The sequence below is a fragment of the Suncus etruscus genome, chromosome 9 (genome assembly GCF_024139225.1).
Source record: "Suncus etruscus isolate mSunEtr1 chromosome 9, mSunEtr1.pri.cur, whole genome shotgun sequence".
NCBI classification, from domain to species: Eukaryota; Metazoa; Chordata; class Mammalia; order Eulipotyphla; family Soricidae; genus Suncus; species Suncus etruscus.
This window is the reverse complement of record NC_064856.1, coordinates 1,827,420-1,847,946: the sequence shown is the minus strand read 5'-3', so window position 1 is coordinate 1,847,946 and position 20,527 is coordinate 1,827,420. Positions and strand designations below refer to the sequence as shown.

At 37.9% G+C, this 20,527-nt stretch overlaps 1 protein-coding gene across 1 annotated transcript in view; it reads right to left on the bottom strand.

Moving 5' to 3' along the window:
- The window catches only part of PAK5 (p21 (RAC1) activated kinase 5), a 177,053-nt gene that overhangs the window by 18,860 nt on the left and 137,666 nt on the right, over positions 1 to 20,527 (bottom strand). The window contains exons 3-5 of the mRNA XM_049780224.1: positions 18,016 to 18,792; positions 3,364 to 3,849; positions 1,348 to 1,481 (exon numbers count right to left, since the gene is read on the bottom strand). Of these exons, the coding sequence (XP_049636181.1) occupies positions 1,348 to 1,481; positions 3,364 to 3,849; positions 18,016 to 18,792 (1,397 nt within the window). The remainder of the gene's footprint in view (positions 1 to 1,347; positions 1,482 to 3,363; positions 3,850 to 18,015; positions 18,793 to 20,527) is intronic.

The window sequence follows — 20,527 nt, the reverse complement described above, 5'->3', positions numbered from 1 at the left end:
AGATGGTTCAGGGACCATATGGAGTACAGGGTATTGAACTCAGTTTAACTGTGCAATACAAATAAATACCTTACCAGCTGTATTGCTTTGCCCTTCAAATTAGTTTTTTTTTCAATGTATGTTTGGGAACCATTTCAGTGATATCAGCTAATACTCAATGACTTTAATTCATGACAACTCCCATTGATATATATTTTATCAGCAAGACTAAATATAAAATTTTCCAAATATAACACACATTTTAATATGTCTTTTCCATCAAACTTTGCTGTTTCAACAACATTGGCATCATCTGGGAGATTGTTTTAAAGCTGAAATCTTGCAAGATCTCCCCCCAATAAATCAGGGACATCATTTTAGTAATATTTACTGGCAATCTTAATGCATATTAAAATTTGAGAATCGCCTTTTTAGAAAGTGGTCCTTCCTCTGTTTCAGTGCTTTCCCCACTATCACAATAATCTCCTGTGTATCAAAACACATCTTAGCTATCATGTTATGCTGAAATTATTTCTTGAATCTCCTCAACAGATATAGATATTTATACATTTGTCTATGTTACTAATTATATATCTTCTTACTCTACATTAAAATATATAATAATATATGTTAAATGCAATAATATATAGTCATAATTTTGAATCAGTGATTTCCCTGAATGACTATATCTTGAATTTATCTTTTGTATTTTTTTGTATGCCAAGCATTTAAGAAAATACCTGGTAAATAAGTTGCTGCATAACTACTTAATTAAGAGATTTCAAGGGATGTAAATAGCTGTGATAACCATGGGAATTAACTATTGCCATATGCAAGACTACTCAAAAACAGAATATCTGAATTAAGTAGTTAATATTTTTCCTATGCAGTTTTGTTATCATGATATTAACCTGGCTTATTTTTCACTATCCTTCCCCAAATAACATTGGTAATATCAACATATTAATGGCATGGCAACTAAAGAGACTGAGGATAGTTTTTATAAATTTATAAAGAAATGGAAAGAATACATTATGTAGAAATATAAAGAAAAATTCTATAAAGCTTAAAGAATAATTCTATAAAGAAGTGAAACATTTTAAAGTCCAAAATTTTATTCTTAGAATACTGACTTAAAATCAATAAGCATTAATACATTTCTGAAGGGCAAAGAAGGTATAGGCTAATTAATAAACTATAAAAATAATATTATACTAGACACTTGAAACAAATATAAATTGTGATTATTTTTGCTGACTTTGAAGTGCTTACAATATATGAAGTGTTCAGAGAAACCATTGCTGGGGCCATATCCTGAAAAGAATAAAAATGTCTTCAATTATTTGTCTGAATAATAAATAAACTTACCTGGTATGAGTAACAATATCTGTCAAGGCACCACCTTCCAGAAATTCCATGACTACCCAGAGCTCATCATTGACAAGGTAGCTGTTGTACATATCAACTACGTTGTCATGGTGGTAATCCCTCATTATTACAACCTGCATAAATAGAAAGTTACTGTTTATATTTGTAATTACAATTAATTGAGAAGTATTGGTTGTGGGAAGATTTATTGAAAATTTTTCAAGAGACATAAAAGTTATTGTGAGCAACTAGTAGAAATAAAAGGAATCAAATTAGTACATTTATGAGGAAATAGCAGAAAGGATGGACTGGGGGGAAAATCAACTGTGAAAATAAACAAAAGCATGGCAAAGTCACATTCGCAAAAGTTATGTTGACTGTTCTGGGGGAAAATGATCAGATATTTTTTTTTCTTTTTGGATTTTTGGGCCACACCCGGTGACGCTCCTGGCTATATGCTCAGAAAATCTCTCCTGGCTTGGGGGACCATATGGGATGCCAGGGATCGATCCAGGTTTGTCTTAGGTCAGCCACATGCAAAGCCCTACCGCTGCGCCATCGCTCCAGCCCCATGACCAGATATTTTTAAGAGTTTTGTGGAATATAAAAAATTCTTAGATTACTTGTATTGCCCATCCTGGAAACAGGGTCATCAACTTGTGGCAAGTGAGTGAAAAGTAAATGGATTTCCTAAGTGGATGAAATAACAGTTAGTAGGGATGTGAGAGGCTTACTACTTGGGAAAAGACTTGTCTAAGGTTTGAAAGAAGTTTACACTGGATACAAAATCTTTGGGGGGGCAGTTTGGGCCACACTCGGTGACACTTAGGGGTTACTCCTGGCTATGCGCTCAGAAATTGCTTCTGGCTTGGGGGACCATATGGGATGCTGGGGATTGAACCTATGTCCATCCTGGATCAGCCACATGCAAGGAAAATGTCCTACTGCTGAGCTATCGCTCAAGCCCATGGATACAAAATCTTAATGATAAAAACAAACATGACAAAATCACATTAATATCTGAAGAGATATTTCAGGAATTATTTCCCTTTGCTCCATTTTGGAGACTATTTTTGGAATTATGCTAATTAATCAATGCTAGTGTTGTTAATGAATATTATACTGCTTGATTTGTTCTGGAATTGTGATGTGAATGCAAGTTCCAGGAATCAGGAATTACCGTCTGAGAAAGTAAGGCCCCATAATCTGTCATTCTGGAACATGAAAAAGAAAGAACATCTACCAGTAGTAGGTAGAACAATCAGGGACCAATTAGTTCATGAGGCTTCCAAAGTTATAGCATTATTTTGTTCTATAATATGGGGGATTGACAGGGTGCAGAGGCTGGAGAGACGTTCTTATCAAAGAATAATTTTGTCTACCATTGGAATACTAATGACTTAGAAACTTAGAATTCCCACTCATAAAACCTTATCTCTGTCTTCAAGATTCCTATAATACCATCAAATTAATGTTATCTTATGTGTTTTTCTACTCTGGACACAGGAACTCATGCTTTTCTACCTATGAGTAATCTAGAGCTGTCAAAGAAAGGTAAATGAGAATGTATTTAAAAAAAAGTGCACCAAATATATAGAAAAAGATGACTGATTAATGTATCAGAATTCTTACAAATCAATATGACAAACAAATGTACTATCCTAAGTCAAAATGGGAAAAATGACATAAGTTAATGAATGAAATAAAGAACCCTAAGTGTATAAAATTCAATTCAGACTCAATCGTAAGAAAAAATATAATTAAAATAATGGAATGCATTAATACCTATTAGGTTAAAAAGGATTCATATTAACATGTATCCAACTGCTAGTGAAGATCAAGCAGAACTATTGAGGAGATTCATATTGGTTCATATTGGTTATACTGGCTGAGGAAAGATTGTGAGGGAGAGAAACTATTGCCATCATATTTTCAGGGTTTTCTGATGCCCTAAAATGCACATATATTATTTTGGAATTGGGACAGAATTGTTTTGTAGGAAAGAATGCTATCTACCTCATTAAAAAGGAGCTCTCGTCTCTGTTGCTTTCGGAGATCCATTTTCTTCACTGCAACTTGTTTCCCTGTGTGCTTTTCAGTTGCAATACACACAATGCCAGTTGACCCTTCTCCAATTTTGATAAAGTTGTCCAAGTATTCCCTGGGGTCTCCCGGGCTGACCACCAGTTGCAGGGCAGCCCGAAACTGTTCATGGGATACTCTAGACGAGGGTTGCTGATCTGAGGAGGAGCCCCAGCTGGGTGGCGGGTAGCTGCTGGATGAAATGCTGAGAGAACTCAGGTAAGAAGCGGTAGAGATATACTGTGAGCTGGTCTGTAGGGAGGGATGGTGGTAGAGAGTGGCTTTGTGATATCCAGATGGGTATTGTTGACTGCTTGATGATTTGCTTTGACTTTGAGGTAGTTTGACAGGACCCCTGGGATAAGTGTCAGAGCCTGACAATGGAGGGCTGAGGACCATCTGTGCCCGATCATAGTCCACCTGGGGAGACAAGTGGGGACAGATAATGTTCAGTTTCTGACTCAATATCATAGGCTTTACGACTCAATATCATACCAACCCCCAGCAGCTCTGATGAAAAGCAACACTGCATATCTGCTAGGGTGTGAAGTCTACCTCTTGAGATGCTAGGATGGCTCTTTCGCCAACTTTTATCTGAATTGCAACTTCCCTTTAAAGCCTCTTTCTGTTTTCCTCTTCTTTCCTATTACATCTCTAGGAACAGAGATGGATCCAAATTTAAATAATAGCAGGTGACTATGAAATGAGATCGGAAAGGAAAATGAGTTATAAAACATAATGTGCTAACTTGTTTGGGTGGTCCTTTCCAATGATTTGGTCAAAACCAGTCCAGATATATGCAGAATTGTTGAGATGTAATTAACATTTGTCATGAGACTTGAAATAAAAGACAGTGCTCTCCAGAATCTGACTAAATGACACCACATCACTTGAAAATAAAGACTGATCACACAAATAAAATAGATTTTTGCCTCTAGATTCCCCATCACTTGTGACAAAATTTCTAGATTGTCTGTCAGCCTGGCATGCATGGAACTGGAAGGCTTTGCAATGCAATGGAATTTGCAGGCTTCACAATATTGAATGGATCCATTTCTGAAATTCTTTTTGTTTTTAATCTTACTCTCATTCTCTTCCTTCCTCCCTCCTTCCCTTCCTTCTCTCTTCCTTCCTTCCTTCCCTTCCTTCCCTTCCTTCCTCCCTTCCTTCCTTCCTCCCTTCCTTCCTTCCCTTCCCTTCCTTCCTTCCCTTCCTTCCTTCCCTTCCTTCCTTCCCTTCCCTTCCCCCTTCCTTCCTCCCTTCCCTTCCCTTCCTTCCCTTCCTTCCTTCCTTCCTTCCTTCCTTCCTTCCTTCCTTCTTTCCTTCCTTCCTTCCTTCCTTCCTTCTTTCCTTCCTTCCTTCATTCCTCTCCTTCCTTCCTTTCCTTCCTTCCTCTCCTTCCTTTCTTCCTTCTTTTCCTTCCTTCCTTCCTTCCTTCCTTCCTTCCTTCCTTCCTTCCTTCCTTCCTTCCTTCCTTCCTTCCTTCCTTCCTTCCTTCCTTCCTTCCTTCCTTCCTTCCTTCCTTTCTTTTTCTTTCTTTCAGATTTTGGGCCACAGTGATGCTCAGGGCTTCTTCCTGGCTCTGAGCTCAGAAATCGCTCCTGGCTCCGGAGATCATATAGGACACCGGGGTGCGAACCCAGTTTCATCCTGTATCAGCCGCTTGCAAGTCTAATGCTCTTAGGCTGAGCTATCGCTTCGGCTCCTCATTCTCTTTTTATCTCTTACTCCACACATCACCAAATAATACAATATGCACAAACATATCCTGTTGGTTTTATTTCTTTCAAAAAATAAAAAACTCTGACACGCAATTTATCATTGAAGTAAATTAAACTTAACCCCAGGTGATAATGCTGAGTACTAAGCATATTAAAGAGATTCCAACTAAGGATCAGATCACTAGAGAGATGAGATATTTGTATACCATCCCTTTGATTGTTATTGAACATCTGTTCCTAGGTGTATTGTTCTCTGGTGCTTATGATCTGACCTTCACTGGTCAGTAGACTCAGTAGAAGTCAGTAGACTTCACTGAGTCAGTAGACTCTGTCTACTTGAAGAAGAAAACTCTTAAAGCAGAACTACTAATGTTGCCAGACTACTAATGTTAGGAACCAGAAAATTTAATAATATTATCTTAGCTGTTTTGTTGTATGTTGCTTAGTAGCAGTCCTAGACTCTACCCCTTACATGCTTATCTATATTATGACTTACACAACACCTTAATGTCTCTAAAATGTGGGAAATGGGAAAGCTGGTTAAAAATATCTTTGGGTTTTGTTGATTTATCTCAATAAAAGCCCACCGGAATCCCAAAAACAAAAATAAAATAAAATGTGGAGAAAATTTCTCTTAACTGAGAATCACTGCATTAGACCAAAACACACACACACACATACACACACACACACACACAAAACAAAGCAGTATTGGTACACAAAACCATTAGGATGTAAAGGGCTCCATGTGGCTGAACACCAATAGCATTTTACAAACCTGAGGGAGTGCCTTCACCCACTCACAAATTCCATGATGTGCTTCATCCAAACTGAATGAAGCAAATAAACAAGTGGCTGTTCCAAAGTCAGGAACAAAATGACAATGGACTACTTGTCCATTGGAAGCTCTTCAGTATTATTATTTCTTCTAGATGCTCAAGTGGCGCACCACAGCTTCAGCTAGACAGCATCACACTCAGGTGGTTCTCACCAGACACCCTCAAAACAATAGATAAGGACTATGAAAGTTATAGAGCCAGAGCTCTGAACTGAATTTAGAGTAGAGAAAAGACCATTTTGAGAGACAAAATTGAGATTAAATTCCAACTCTGATGGTTTTAGCAAATTACTTAGCCCTTGGAGCTTCATTATCTTTATTCATAAACTGGAATCATACAGGAATTTCATTAGTTTCAACTGTGGAAATCTGTGTGTGTGTGTGTGTGTGTGTGTGTGTTTAAAGACTTGGGGATAGATAGTATAGGTTGTATGAGGCTTGTCTTGCAGGTAATAAACTGTGGTTTGAGTTCCTGGTACTACATATGGTCTCCTGAGCAAAGCTCCAAGAATAACTCATTAGTATCACCAGATTTGACAAAAACTTCTATAACATCTACTCTACATCCCGCACCCCCCCCAAATGAAAAAGTAAACAGACTTAGAGCTCAAAATTTTAAGCTTAAGTTTAGCCAAGTACAATGTGAGAGGAAGTATAGTTTATTACTTTTGTTTTTCACAGAGTACCCTGGTGCTATTTTCCAAGGTCTTCTGTAGACAATTTGATTCTAAACTTGACATGAAACTGAATTCATTCCTCACAAGCATGTATAATTGATCTCTAAAGACATTAAAAATCAGAAAGCTCAAATCTTAAACATATCTCTTCACTGTATTAGTCCACTTTTCTTCTTTGTTGACTATAGTAATATTATTCAAATATGCTCTTCAAAGGTCTTGATAGATGGCAAAGAGAAGAGGGTGCTTACTCTGCATGAATGGGACAGTTTCCGGTCTGAGATATAATGTAGAGTTGATCCTGGGAGTTAAAGAGCTTTGGAATTAGGATTTTCAAGCAAAATAATATTTCTCAGACTTAAGAATGCAATGGCTTAAAGGCAAATACTATAAGAAGACAGTTTTGGGAATCAAAGACAGTTTTGGGAATCAAATTTGAGGTAGGTTTCTCAGAGAGGAGAAATGGTGCTTTCTCCCCAAACTTCTATCTATTAAAGGGCAATGAGGACAAATAGTTTACTTTGAAGGGAAGGCTTAGGCTATATTGGTTTATCATATCACAGAGCCATGATGCTAAATTCCATTTTGATTTATCTGTGAGTTCTTTGATGATATATACTGCTAGCCTACACACCTATGGCAGACCTATTTCTTTTATACTTTGAGTGTCCGAGAGAGCAATTTATTCCATTTAATTATAAATAATATTAAGACTGAGTACAATAAAGCTACCTCCATGAAAGAAACATATATCCTTATAGTTCCAAGTAAATTTCAAAGTGTAATATTGCTTAAGTAAATCCTTCACTCTGTGTGCACACTGGTTCACAGGCCCAGGGCCTACCTTCTTGTCTGATTTGTATAATCATCCTGATTTGTATAATTAAGGACAGTGTACTTTATCCTTGACAAGACAAAGAGTGTTTTATTGGGAACCTGAGTTGAGCCCTAGCCAGCAAATAATTGCTCCATTAAAAGTCTATTGCTATATAGCATCTACTGATATTAATAAATTACTTGACTTTACTGAGTGCATCTATGATTCAGGGACTATTATACTCACTTTACATTCATGATTACATTAAACCTTAAGTTATGCAATAAGATATGCATCAAACATGATTGCATTTTACCTATTACAAGAGCACAATGTAATAGTGAGTATAGTCAGCAGGTCCTTTAGCTTCAAGAGCTAAAGAGTGGAATTGGGAATCAAATTGGCAATAAAAATTGGGAATCAAATCAATTCAAGATGTTGATCTTTGCTAAATTATCAAATATAAATATACTGTTTAATGAATAGAGAGTAACTGTGGTTTTCACAGAGCTGGGGTCTGTCTCCTATATAATTGAAGTCTAGTTAGGTTGTTTCAGTAGAGACACAGATGTCTGAGAAGCCTGAAGCAAAATTTAAGAACTGGACTAGAAAATGATGGATGCATATGCCTGGGGGAGGGGCATAAAGGAAAAATTAGGCTTTTGTTTTTAACAGACTCAACCTAGTGAAATCAGTTTAAGAGATTTCTAAAGAAAAATCATGATAGACACCAAATCCAAAGCCAACGACAACAGAATAGAAACCCAATCTACAACAAGCAAGACACAGAGGGGACCACTTATACTAGCACCCGGGGATAGGGGGGGGGTCAAAGGAGGGGATATGGGATAGATGCTGGAAACAGGGGTAGACGGAGGACAACACTGGTGGTGGGAATGTCCCTGATTCAATGTCACTATGTACCTAAAATATTACTGTGAAAGATTTATAATCCACTTTGGTCAAAATAAAAATTATTTAATTAAAAAATCATGATAGAAAATGAATTGTTCACTTAGGGATGTAATTAATTGCTCTTATTTTTGCTTTGGTAAAAATAGAATTTTATATCCTGATACAAAAATGTCCAATGGTTTGTGGGAGTAGTAGTTGTTATTGTTGTTTAAAGAAAGTAAGCTTATATAACAAGGCGCTTAACTGGTTCTGGAAATGTTAACGATTAATTGTTATTCATTATTTTTTAGTGATATTGTCTAAAAAGTAAGTGGATTAAATATAAATGAGGCATTTGTTCAGATCTGTCATTTTTCATATAACACACAAGTATATAATAAAGACTTGCGTAGAGATAAAGCTTGAGCTACATTGCATTTCCTATCAATATCTTCTGGAAGGTGGAAGGGAAGAAGACATAGCAGCAGTTCCTATGAACATGAGGTTTAAATGTGTACTGAGACCACAGTCCACTGTGTGGACATGAAATAAGAGAAGGGATATTCAATAAATTAATATATCTCCTACCAAATTATTTCCAAAAAAATCTACCATATATTTTACAGTAACCCAGAAATATAGATGAAAGCCACTAGGCAGGAAGAAAACAATAATCTTTTTGTTTTCTCAGTAAATAAAAAGGCCTTTCCCTCATTTCTGCAAAGAAAGCAGCTCTGGGATTTTGTGGAGTGTTCCTTGAAATGAGACCTGGGTTTGCAATCTTAGAAAGGGGGGTTCCTTTTGGCAAGATGTAATAAAAAAGACTAAATAGCTTTTTCAAATTATCACCCAGATTTCCAAACTGCTTAGCTGCAGTGTTTCTGGATACCCTTTATCAACAAAGCTGGATAGATGGTAAAAAATAGAATGATCTCCACAGGAATCTCTCAGGAAGAGGGCGAACATGTAAGCATCCTTGGTTGGTGTCTTTTTTCGTTGAAATAGTTTAATAACACACATATGTTTCTCAGTTACTTGATGTCTTAGTGTGATACTCAAGTAAATTTTTATGGAAGTGTGCTTCCTCCAGGCCCTATTCAAACTCCCGAAAAAAAAGAAAGAAATAGGAAATGATGTTATAGGAATAATGATTCCCAGTCAGTAACTCAGCCCAATGGCCCATCCACAGTGAGTGTGACATCTGCCAGGATCAGGTCAAACATGGGCTTGTGATGCATCAAAATTATAAATAATTATGCCAAGGAATTCGGTTTATCAATCAATTTCAACAGTGCTGTGCTGGGTGGACAGGACATCAAACTGCACACAGCTATCAATTGCTCTGATTACAGCTGGCTGGCGGCCAGAATTCTCCTGATCCATGTTAGTTAAATGCACATTAATCTGAATTTGGCAGTGTAATCAAGGACCTAACTGAACTGTGAAATTGAATTCTGCAGTAGAACATCATTTGACCATTTTATGCCAAGGCTGGGAGAAAAAATAAAAAAAAAATTGGGGGGGGGCAGGGAAGAAGAAAGAAAAGAAAGGGAAAAAATCTGCTGCAGCATCTTTTTCATCACCAAGGGCTTTCATGCCAGCGACAAGGCTGCCATGGCAGCATTGTGTGTGTGTGTGGGGGGGGAGGCTGGTGGAGGAGTCTATCTCCATAGTACTAGGACAGCAGAATAAATGTTTCCTGGATGTTAGAGTCTTACCACTTCATACCATCCCAAGGTGTGGAAAACAGCTGGTTCCAGTTCTTCTGTTATTATTTTGGGGACTTACCTGGCAGTGATCAGGGCTTACTCCTGGCTCTGTGCTAAGAGATCACTCTTGACATGCCCCAGGGACCATCTGGGGTGCCTTGGTTTGAATCTGGTTGGTTGTGTGCGAGGCAAATACCCTACCTATTGCTCCAGCTCTGGTTCCGTTCTTGATTATCAATCTCTTACACACTTTTGAAAATACAATAAAACGAAGAGACTGTTCATCTCCAAAAAACAAAGCCAAGATTGTATGTAGCTACAGACAGGAAAAGTGTGATACAAGTTAAGTTTGGGCCTCTGCTATTTGATCAAGGAAACGGTATCTGTCTTTACTTGTCACACTTGACATAAAAGGGAATTGTAATAGTACCAGTCTTTGGGAAAGGCAACAAAGAGAATAGGTAACTGGCATTTTCTGCAGACATGTTTCAGAGATTAGTAACTAGGGTAAGATGACTCACGAACTTCTACTACTGTTGTTTGTGTTTGCTTGAGCAGGGTCCCTCCAGGGTGCTCTGCTATTTTGAGTCTTTCTGCAAAGGACAGGCAGAGAGGGAAGCTGGCTGGTGAGGGAACTTTGCATACTCCTTTGGCAGCAGAGAATTAGCCAGGTATGAAATCCATGAGAATGGGATCTCTGCTATTGACTTTCTTGTCTCTGCTCACTCTGCCATGAGGAGTTTGGCACCCTGAGGGATCTGGTGAGTCACTCCAGAGTATAGGAGGTTAAGGAATTCCAATTGTTCTTCATTTGTGTCCAAATAGAATAGTAACTGCTGCTCCAGCTTGGGGCAAATACTGACAAGGGGCAGCCTATGGTCCTTTACTTTGAATTATGTAAACTCATTTGAAAAATGAAGTGGCCCATTTTTTACATTATTTTACACTTACCCTAACAAAATGCTAAAGAGACATGACCAATGATTTGCACCTAGGGTCAATTTTGGTAAAAAGACGTACGTTCTCTAAAGAGTCACTGCATAGAGGTCAGGCCTGGAATCAGTAGGCCTTGGAAAGTCTTAAAAACAAACAAACAAACAAAAAAAAGGTGGCTGGAGAGATAGAAGGTCATCGGTTTGAATCCAGGCATCCCATATGGTCCCCCCAAGCCTGCCAGGAGCAATTTCTGAGCATAGAGCCAGGAGTAACCCCTGAGCGCTGCCAGTTGTGACCCCCCCCCCCAAAAAAAAATCCAGGTGTCTTCTTGAGGTCCAGAAGCAGGGGGCTTAGGAGGAGAGTTAAGTTTCATTAGGGAAGACACATGATGGATTTCCACACTGCATGGAGCAGAAAGCCATTCTCAATGTTTATAATTTTACAAGGAAAATTCCCTAGTTATTTAGACATGTAACAAATTGTATCTCATGGCAAAACATTTGAATAATAGTGTATTCCCTGTTTTAGAAAATATAAGAGCAAGTGAATTTTATACGTAGGCAATACCTAGTTATAAAAAATGAAAAAGTTTGCCATCAGGACTCTTAAGCATAGTGTTTCAGGATTCTCCTCCAAGTCAGTATTTCCCATTAACCCCCACAGTTGCTACCTCAAACTCAAAAGCCAGCGTCCTCTATTCAAGAGCAGATTACACTGCCCTGGGAGCTGATCCATCACTGTCACCCACTGCCTGAGGTGTTTTTGAGGGGGTTCTGTACCACTGGGAATCGTATTTGGTGCCATAGAATAACTCAAATGTGAAGAGATGTCTGATAGATTCAATACAATGTTAGGAACGATTTTTTTTGTTCATTTATGATGGGAAAACGCACTCATAATCACCCAGTTGCAAATCTAAACTGAACCATAAATTCATGGGAAGATGTGTCCATTCAAATGACAATGACAGTAAATATCTCCATCAGAAGACATAAGACAGGTGTTAACAAATTTTCTATAATTCCTTTCTTTGGATATCAAGGGAACTTTGCTAAGCATACCACAGGACACTACAAGGAAAAATGCCTAAAGGCAGCAATATTCATTGCTACAGAATGTAAAAAGCATTTCTTCTTCTTTTTTTTTTTTTTTTTGTTTTTTTGGGCCACACCCAGTGACACTGCGGGGTTACTCCTGGCTATGTGCTCAGAAGTTGCTCCTGGCTTGGGGAAAAAAACATTTCTTTAATTTTCTCTTAGGTTTTTGGTACAGTACAGCAGAGTGGTCCTGCATTGACTTTTCATTATCCAACAGACCCATAAAGAAATGCTGCAAGATCCTCTGTAGATGAGAAGATATAGTTTTATTCCAGGGACCCTTAGTTAAATCTGGGCATGGGAAGTGTCATCACAGTAGTGGGAATATTAAACTGCAATTCAAGAAGGCTGAGCACAATGGTTCAGCTTTTCTTTCCAAGTAAAACAAAGTGACAGCTGAGCAAAGAAAGCCAATTCACTGTTGACCTCAGGAGAAAGGCATAAGCCGTCAGGAAATCCATCATGCTTGTCTTTCATCCTCTATCTTTATCCAGAACCCTTTATCTATGTACCACATTCTGAGCTGCAAATCTGGCTAAGTTTCTGCCTGGTGCAGAGGAGGTGGTCAGCATACATTTTTGATTCTTGCTTATCTTCTGACTTCTTTTTGTTTTGTTTTGTTTTGTTTTTGGGCCATACCCGGCAGTGCTCAGGGGTTCCTCCTGGCTGTCTGCTCAAAAATAGCTCCTGGCAGGCACAGGGGACCTTATGGGACACCAGGATTCGAACCAGCCACCTTTGGTCCTGGAACAGCTGCTTGCAAGGCAAACGCCGCTGTGCTATCTCTCCGGGCCCTTATCTTCTGACTTCTAAGGGAAGTTTGAGAACTTTATGTCCATATTTTCCATTCCAAAAAGCAGCATAAACTGTAGTGTAGTGGAATGGGGGTTGTTATGGCTATAAATTATGGGCCTTGAGAAAGTTACACACAGCTCCATTAGCCTTTCTTCTGTGACCCTCGTCTCCAAAGTGAGATCAGATAAACTTAGAAGTTGCAGGGGTACATAGAGCGAGGATAACGTCAATGAGAACATGTTCCCATAGTTTGCAAATATGTAAAAGATTATACAATCAGGCTATTTCTATGTTGAACATTAGCATATATAGTAACATGCTTTCTGATCAGAAATATTCATGGGAATAGAAATGGAAACTATTCGTCATAAGTTAACTCCTTTAAATTGATGCATAAAAATCCTTGGAATAGAATCAATGTAGGTATGAAAACATTCAACAAATGCAGTAACTATGGCAAAATCAATGTATACAGCTAAAGTTTGATCATAGGAATCTGATTTAGAAAGTTACCTCTTTTATACTTTTTAGTGGGAGTGAAATATGACCTCTTTTTTACAAAATTTTATCAAACAATCCCCAAAGCCTTTATATATATATATATATATATATATATATATATATATATATATATATATATATATATGTGTGTGTGTGTGTGTGTGTGTGTGTGTGTGTATACATACGCACATATAAGGATTGGCATATAGACTATATGTTGACAACGAGACATTTGTATTTATCAATGTATTTAACCTTCACACATTTGATAAACCTGGGACAATCCTTATTCCCAGTCAATAAAGAAACAGAAGTTATAAATAAAAATAATTTAGTCACTAAAGTAAACATGCGGGACTCAGAACATATCTAGAACCTATTGCCTAATCTTCCAAAAACAAATAGTGTTTCATACATAGCAGAGATCAGTTGTTCTTAAATGAGAAAATTTCACTTCTCCCACCCCATGCAGCCCTTAATAGTAACTAGAGAGATGTTGGCTATTATGAAGGCAGGGAGAAATACTATTGGCATTTAGTGAGTTGCATCCAGGGATGTTGCTTAAATACTTATAGAGCACAAAATAGATCCCCCAACACTCATAAGGCCCCAACTGCAGATTGTGTCAAGGTTGACATAGAACACTGTAATCAAAAGGGACTTTATGACTTCAGGGATTAAAAGGAATTTGTAAGGTACATAAGGAAGCTGTGCCCATGACCTTGGAAAATATATTTAATGTTTTCGTGTCATTGACAGACCTGGTTATTGCCGATCCTCTCAAAGGCCAGGTTTCCTCATCTGTACAAAGGGACAAGAACTTCTTGACAATTGATTCAATTCAACATCTGGCAGATGTATCTGGCAGATGGCAGGTGTGCAGTGAATGGACTGAATAGCTATTTTGATGAGAACTCTCAGAATGAATGCAATACTAAGCACAGATACTTTGTGCCAGCACTAAGGCTAACAAGTAGGCAGTTTTGTGAAAACTGGTCCCTGGAAAGCACTGGTCTTGGACAAAGTCAAGTACATGATGGTAATATCTTCAGCTAGTTTTTCTCCTTCCTGAAAGGCAGACCCATCTCAGGAGGAGAGATGGGAGATTTCTTGTTTCACAACTGGCCATACATTGAATCATGAAGAATGAATGATGCTAACTGAAGTTTGTATAGTCTTATTGTTTTCTGATCCCCAAGGTATCCTCTACTTCATCTCAGCAAGGAGCATTTAAAGGTAGGAAGGCAGATGCCAGTATCTACAGATTTTATGACATGCTGGATTTTCAGACAATTAGAAAATTGGGTAAGTAGATAAGATTGAAGGACTTTTTTTAACTATAGATTAACATTCATTTTATTTTTCTTGAACCCCTAACCTGTTGTGCAGTAACATACACACAAATGTGAAGACATGCTCCCCTCTTCTCAAACTATTAAAAGATGTGAATATTACCTAGCAGCTTCTAGGAATAAAATTATCTGAGTCGTGATTGCTATTTCTTCTCTCAGCAGGAGATCAAAACCTGATTGGTTGATTTTTTAAAGTATAGCTCTAAAGACATTTGCACCTATGTCTTTTTAGGGAGATGTTATATTTTTAATCAAGTAAACGTTTTAATTACTAACATGCCTCCCACTGCCTACCCTCCTACAAAACCTGTTCATGAATTTCTCACTAGTCTCCTATGAAACATGAAGCAGCAGCCTGCTCCTTTGGAGTCTTAATTATAAAGGCTCAAGAGTTCTGACTAGATGTTTCGATGGGTAAATATTCTGTGGAGCCACAAGAGTTCCTGTATTGTTATGAGTTTGAGAAAGCTGTATTTCAGGGCAGGTCTGCTATGCCTGTCCTGGAATATAGTTGGAATATATATAGTTGGAATTCTATAAAAAGACAGAATTATATAGGAAGGAAGAATTACTCCTTACATCTGTCTTATTTCGCCCTCTTCTCATTTCTTCACTTAGTCTGAAGTTCTGCTAACCACCTTTTCTCTCTCTGAGTTTTATTAGCAAATGCAGTTGGACTTCACTGAATTGAGAGAACTACTACATGTGGATTGTTGTCCTGTTGTTGCAAGAGCTATGAAACCTTAAATTTGTCAGTGACTTTCTAAAATTCAGTGTTTCTTTTTATAAAATAAGTGATCGGGGTTACCCCCAGTACCTCTGGGATTAGGATAATGGGAAAAAAATGAATAAAAGGGCTGTGAAGGGGCAATCCCATATAAAGGAATAAGCTTCAGTTGTTTCTATTTCCAATGCTAAGTAAAAATGTGTGGAGTCTATAGATACAAGATTGTCCATTTATTGTCCCACAACCCTGAAATCCGTATGTAAAATCTACTAACTCAAATATCTTAATTTTCCAGATATTGAAATGAATACTCGTTGGACCAATATAATAATGGGCCAAATATGCTCCAGAGCAGAAAAGTTAAAGAGTCTCTTGGCAAATTTTCTCCATGACTATGATCCAAAACATCTATCTAACACAAATGTTCAAATATAAAATATATATTCACATAAACACACATCCATATTCTCTCTGTGTCTCTGTCTCTCTCTGTCTCTCTCTCTCTCTCTCTCTCTCTCTCTCTCTCTCTCTCTCTCTCTCTCTCTCTCTCTCTCTCTCTCTCTCTCTCCCCTCAACCCTAAAGGGCCAAAGTAATTGAACAGCATAGTTATAGTTACCTGGTTCCAATGAAATCACAAAGCCATATTAATCAAAACAGTATTGTGTTGGCATGAAGACAGATATATAAGCAAATGGAACAGAGTAGGGAACTCAGAAATAAAAGCAATATAAATATATATATCCAATTACGTTTTTGAAGAAACACATCTGGGGAAAGGATAAGCTCCAATAAGTGATCTTATCCAAACTAGATATCTACATTTAAAGAATAAAACTGTATCTTCATTTTATGCTATATATAAAAATTTAATGAAAATGCAGAAACGACATAAGGCTTGAAAATGCAGAAACAATGTAAGGAAACATAGGCAGTGATAATGATTTTTGATAATGGTCTCCTTGATGACTTTTTAGAATTGACACCAAAAGCAAAAACAAAAAACAAACAAAGAAACGTTAAATAAACAAATGGTGTTACATCAATTTAAAAAGAAACCATCAACAAAATAAAAGACAACCTACCAACTACAACAAAGAAATCAGACTATTCTCCAACATTTGGGATTAGGTTTATCAAAACTAATATGCAAAGAATAATGAAATGATGACTGCCTACAATCAACAAGCAGGTATATGTAAACAGGCTTCCCTTCCAGAGTTTACTGTGTAGCTTAAATCACCTGTTAAAGAATGAGTTGTGGTTTTGTTGTTGTTGTTGTTGTTGTTTTGAGTTTTGGGTCACACCCGGTGATGTTCAGGGGTTATTCCTGGCTATGAGCTCAGAAATCACTCCTGGCTTGGGGCACCATATGGCACACTAGGGGATCGAACCAAAACCAAGAAAGTATTTTTAAGGGGCACACCTGGCGGCATTCAGGGGTTATTTCTGTCTGTGCTCAGAAATTACTCCTAGCGGGCTTGGAGGACCATAAGGGGTGATGGGGATTGAACCTAGGTCTTCTGTGTGCAATTCTGCTCTGGATTTCAGAAATCTCTGGAAGAGATCTCTTTCAGAAAAGAGTATATGATGTCAACATATACAAGCACATCACTAGTAATTACACTTTATCAGATGGTTTATAATTCACAGTCTATCACCAAATTCTCATTATGATATTCAGATAAGGTAGTAAAAATTATTTATCTTCTCATGAATATTTAACCATTAGTCTATTCTCCAACATATTTTTACAGTACATCAAGAGTGACTCAAGTTTCAAGGCAAATAAACAGCTAAGATTAAAAAATACCATAAGGAGTTAAAAAAAAAATAGAGAACACTTACTAAAAAAAAACAAAAAACCTCAGTTTCTATTCTAAATTTTCATATGAAATACACCATTCCAACAGAAAAAACTTTCAAAATGAAAAAAAAATCTTCATTTTTAGTTGACAAAAATTAATCTTATTACAGAATTATCAAATTATCCTGATTTTTTTTTCACATTTCGAAGACCCATGTAAAATTTGCCAAAATGCAGTAAACCACCATGTTCTTCCATCTAATCTTTTAAAACCGTATATTCTTTACTAGGACACTTATTTAGTACACTATGAACAAACAATAGTTATCAGCATATTTGCTCAAACAAATAATTATGTGCCTTTGTCTCAAACCTTTTGGCGACTTTAAAAGACTTTGAGTTTTTTTAAAAAAAAAAAAAATACATGTACTTTGCCCTAAATCTGGGTCATTGGAATCCATAAAATGGAAATGTCAAATTTTTCTACTTGGATTTTCACTTAAAAGGCGAACAAGCACTAAAATTCAGACTAGGGAAGGGTCCTGCTAACTCATATAGAAAGCAAAATATTGACTATCTACAGTCAACAAAGCAGACAAATGTGGCCAGGCATGCCTTGTAGAGTTTACGGTGTAGACCACCGGCCTTCCAAAGGTTACAGTAGTATGACCTTTGGAGAGGCCCTCCCATTTGGGGGCAGTAGGAAGTGAACATTACCTTTGGAATGCACATTGTAGGCTCGGACAGGCGAGGGTAGGTGTAAGAGTTGTAGGAGTGTCCTTGGGAATGGGTTCTAAATGCACTTGCTCCAAAGGGCGTCATGGGTTCCTGGAGGCCTGAGCCTGACCTGGATCTCTGCCGCATGGCAGGCTGAGGGCTCGTCTGGTTCAAGTAGGATGACTTGGGCCGCCTGTCGTAGTCATCCAGACTGGGTCCCCATTCACTTTCGCTGAATGCCAGGCTTTCCTTGGAGTATCGGCGTGTCCCTGCAGTTCGAGAAGGTGTGAACTGAAACGAATAGTCAAGGGGAGAGCAGCTGGAGGCTCTCTGGTAGCCCCACTTCAGGTCACTGTATTCACTGGGTTTGCTCAGGGCATCCAAGTGTGTGTGGTAATCCACTGGAAATCTGGCAAGCTCCGGTTTCAAAGGCTTCATCTCAGAATAGTAGGCCTCCCCAGACTTCATTTTCATCACATGCCCATTTTGCTTGGCTCCCTGGCTGCTTTTAAAATATGGGTCCAAGTCGTCTCCATAGAAACTCTTTTCTCGAGTGGCGTAGTCAGCGGTGGTGTCGGATTCGCTGGAATACTGGGAGAAGGTAATGAAGCCATTTTCTTCCCGTGGGCCTGGCACATGGCTGGAGGCTCCCTGATCTGGGGTGGGCGGGCTCTCTTTCCTTAGGGAGTTGGATCGAGTCACAGAGATGTTGTCAAAATCCTCAAGAAGGCCATTGATGGAGGTTTCCTTGCAGGGTTTGTTGCCTCTAACGATTGTCTGGGAACAATAAAGGGAATACTGTTTAAAGAAAATATGCCCAAGCTTTTCAAAATCAATGGAATAGGTCCACCCCCATGCCGTCCAATCTCAAGAGGAAAGGAAAAGAGATTCCAGGAACAGATAAAAAAAAAAATAAGTAGCAAAAAGTTATTGAGATCAGTACAGAAATAACTCATTCAACAATATTTTCAAATACCAATTTCCTTCCCATCGACTCAGAAAAAACAAAATTATTATTTAGAAAATGGTATAGTTTTGTCTTAATTTGCCAGTTGATAGAAAAAAACTTTCCCTTTCCTCTATTATATTTTAATAATATCTAAGTCAAACAATAAATCGATTATTTTAAATCTATAAATGTAAAGCTATAAAAAGTATATTTTATTATGTTTTGAATTTATTATTCATGTAAGTTGCAAAACAATAGTAAACCCTATCACTTCAGTGCTATCAATAAAGCTAAAAATGGGTACGTATTTCTTTTGGCACTTGATGGAATAAAATAATACTGGATTTATCAGATTTGACCAACAATGCATGAACTTTCTGAGCTTAAAATAGGGAAGAATATGAAGATTATTTTGCGGGATTTATTTTGTGATTCAAGGAAATGTTCTAATTAAACATATAATGGTAATGAGCGATAAAGCCAAACTTTTGTATATGAACCTTGATGACTTTTGGATGGCGTTTGAATGGTAATGAGAAATCTGTACCTTGATCTTACTGAAAAATTTTTTGAAGTCTCAATATTTTCTTTAATGAACTCAAAGAACACAGGAATAGCAAGAACAAAAGGGAATCACAAACAACTTAAAAACCAAGTCAGCTGTGCCTTGACAGTGACAAGGTTTGTAGCAAAATATGACAGAGGAGGATAAAAGAACAAAGAACAAAGTCTGCTGACTTCAGACTCTCAAGATTTAAGAGAAAAATGCCTTTGCACAGGAAACAAGGAGCTAAAACCACGTTAGTATGTTAGATTTCACACTGAAATAAAAATTCAAAGTTGTCCTGGAACATGTAGCTTTAGAGAAATGAGATCTGATCCCCCACCCCAATTAAGTTATGAAACGTTACCTTTAGTCTCTATGTTTCTCCTTAAATGAAGCTTCAGGAGCAGGAGATAGTACAGAGTTAGGGTATGTGACTTGCATACACCTGCCCAGGTTAGACCCTCCTGGGATCACATATTCTTATGATTGTCTCTAGGTGCAGCCTGGGAATTCCCCACCTGAGATCCCTGCCACAGCACGGCAAACACAGGCCTTTACGTTTAACTGAGGCTAGTGAACTGGGACACCATTTGAGTGCCTAGGGGACATCCTCTCCATGGGAAAAAATTACTTTTAGGATTGCTGTAGACTTATAGAATGAATTCTCACACATCTCTCAAGTTCCCATGTTGCTGACACTTTATGGTAACTAGAAATTAAACCCCACTGTTAAAACAGATTTAGTCTTCCCATAGTGTCTCAGAATACCTCATTGTATTGTTCTTTTGTTTGAAGTACCAAAGTCACACCCAATAATGCTCAAGTTTACTCTTGCCTCTGTACTCAGGGATCACTCCTGGTGCTGCTCAGGGACTATTTGTGAAGCTGGGGGTCGAATCCAGGTCAGCCAAATGCAAGGCAAATGTCCTACCCTAGACTATCACTCCTGCCCTGTACCATATGCCTTCTAGTTTTCGTTTCCTCTGGTCTGTGCCAGTTCCCTAGATAGTTGCTTT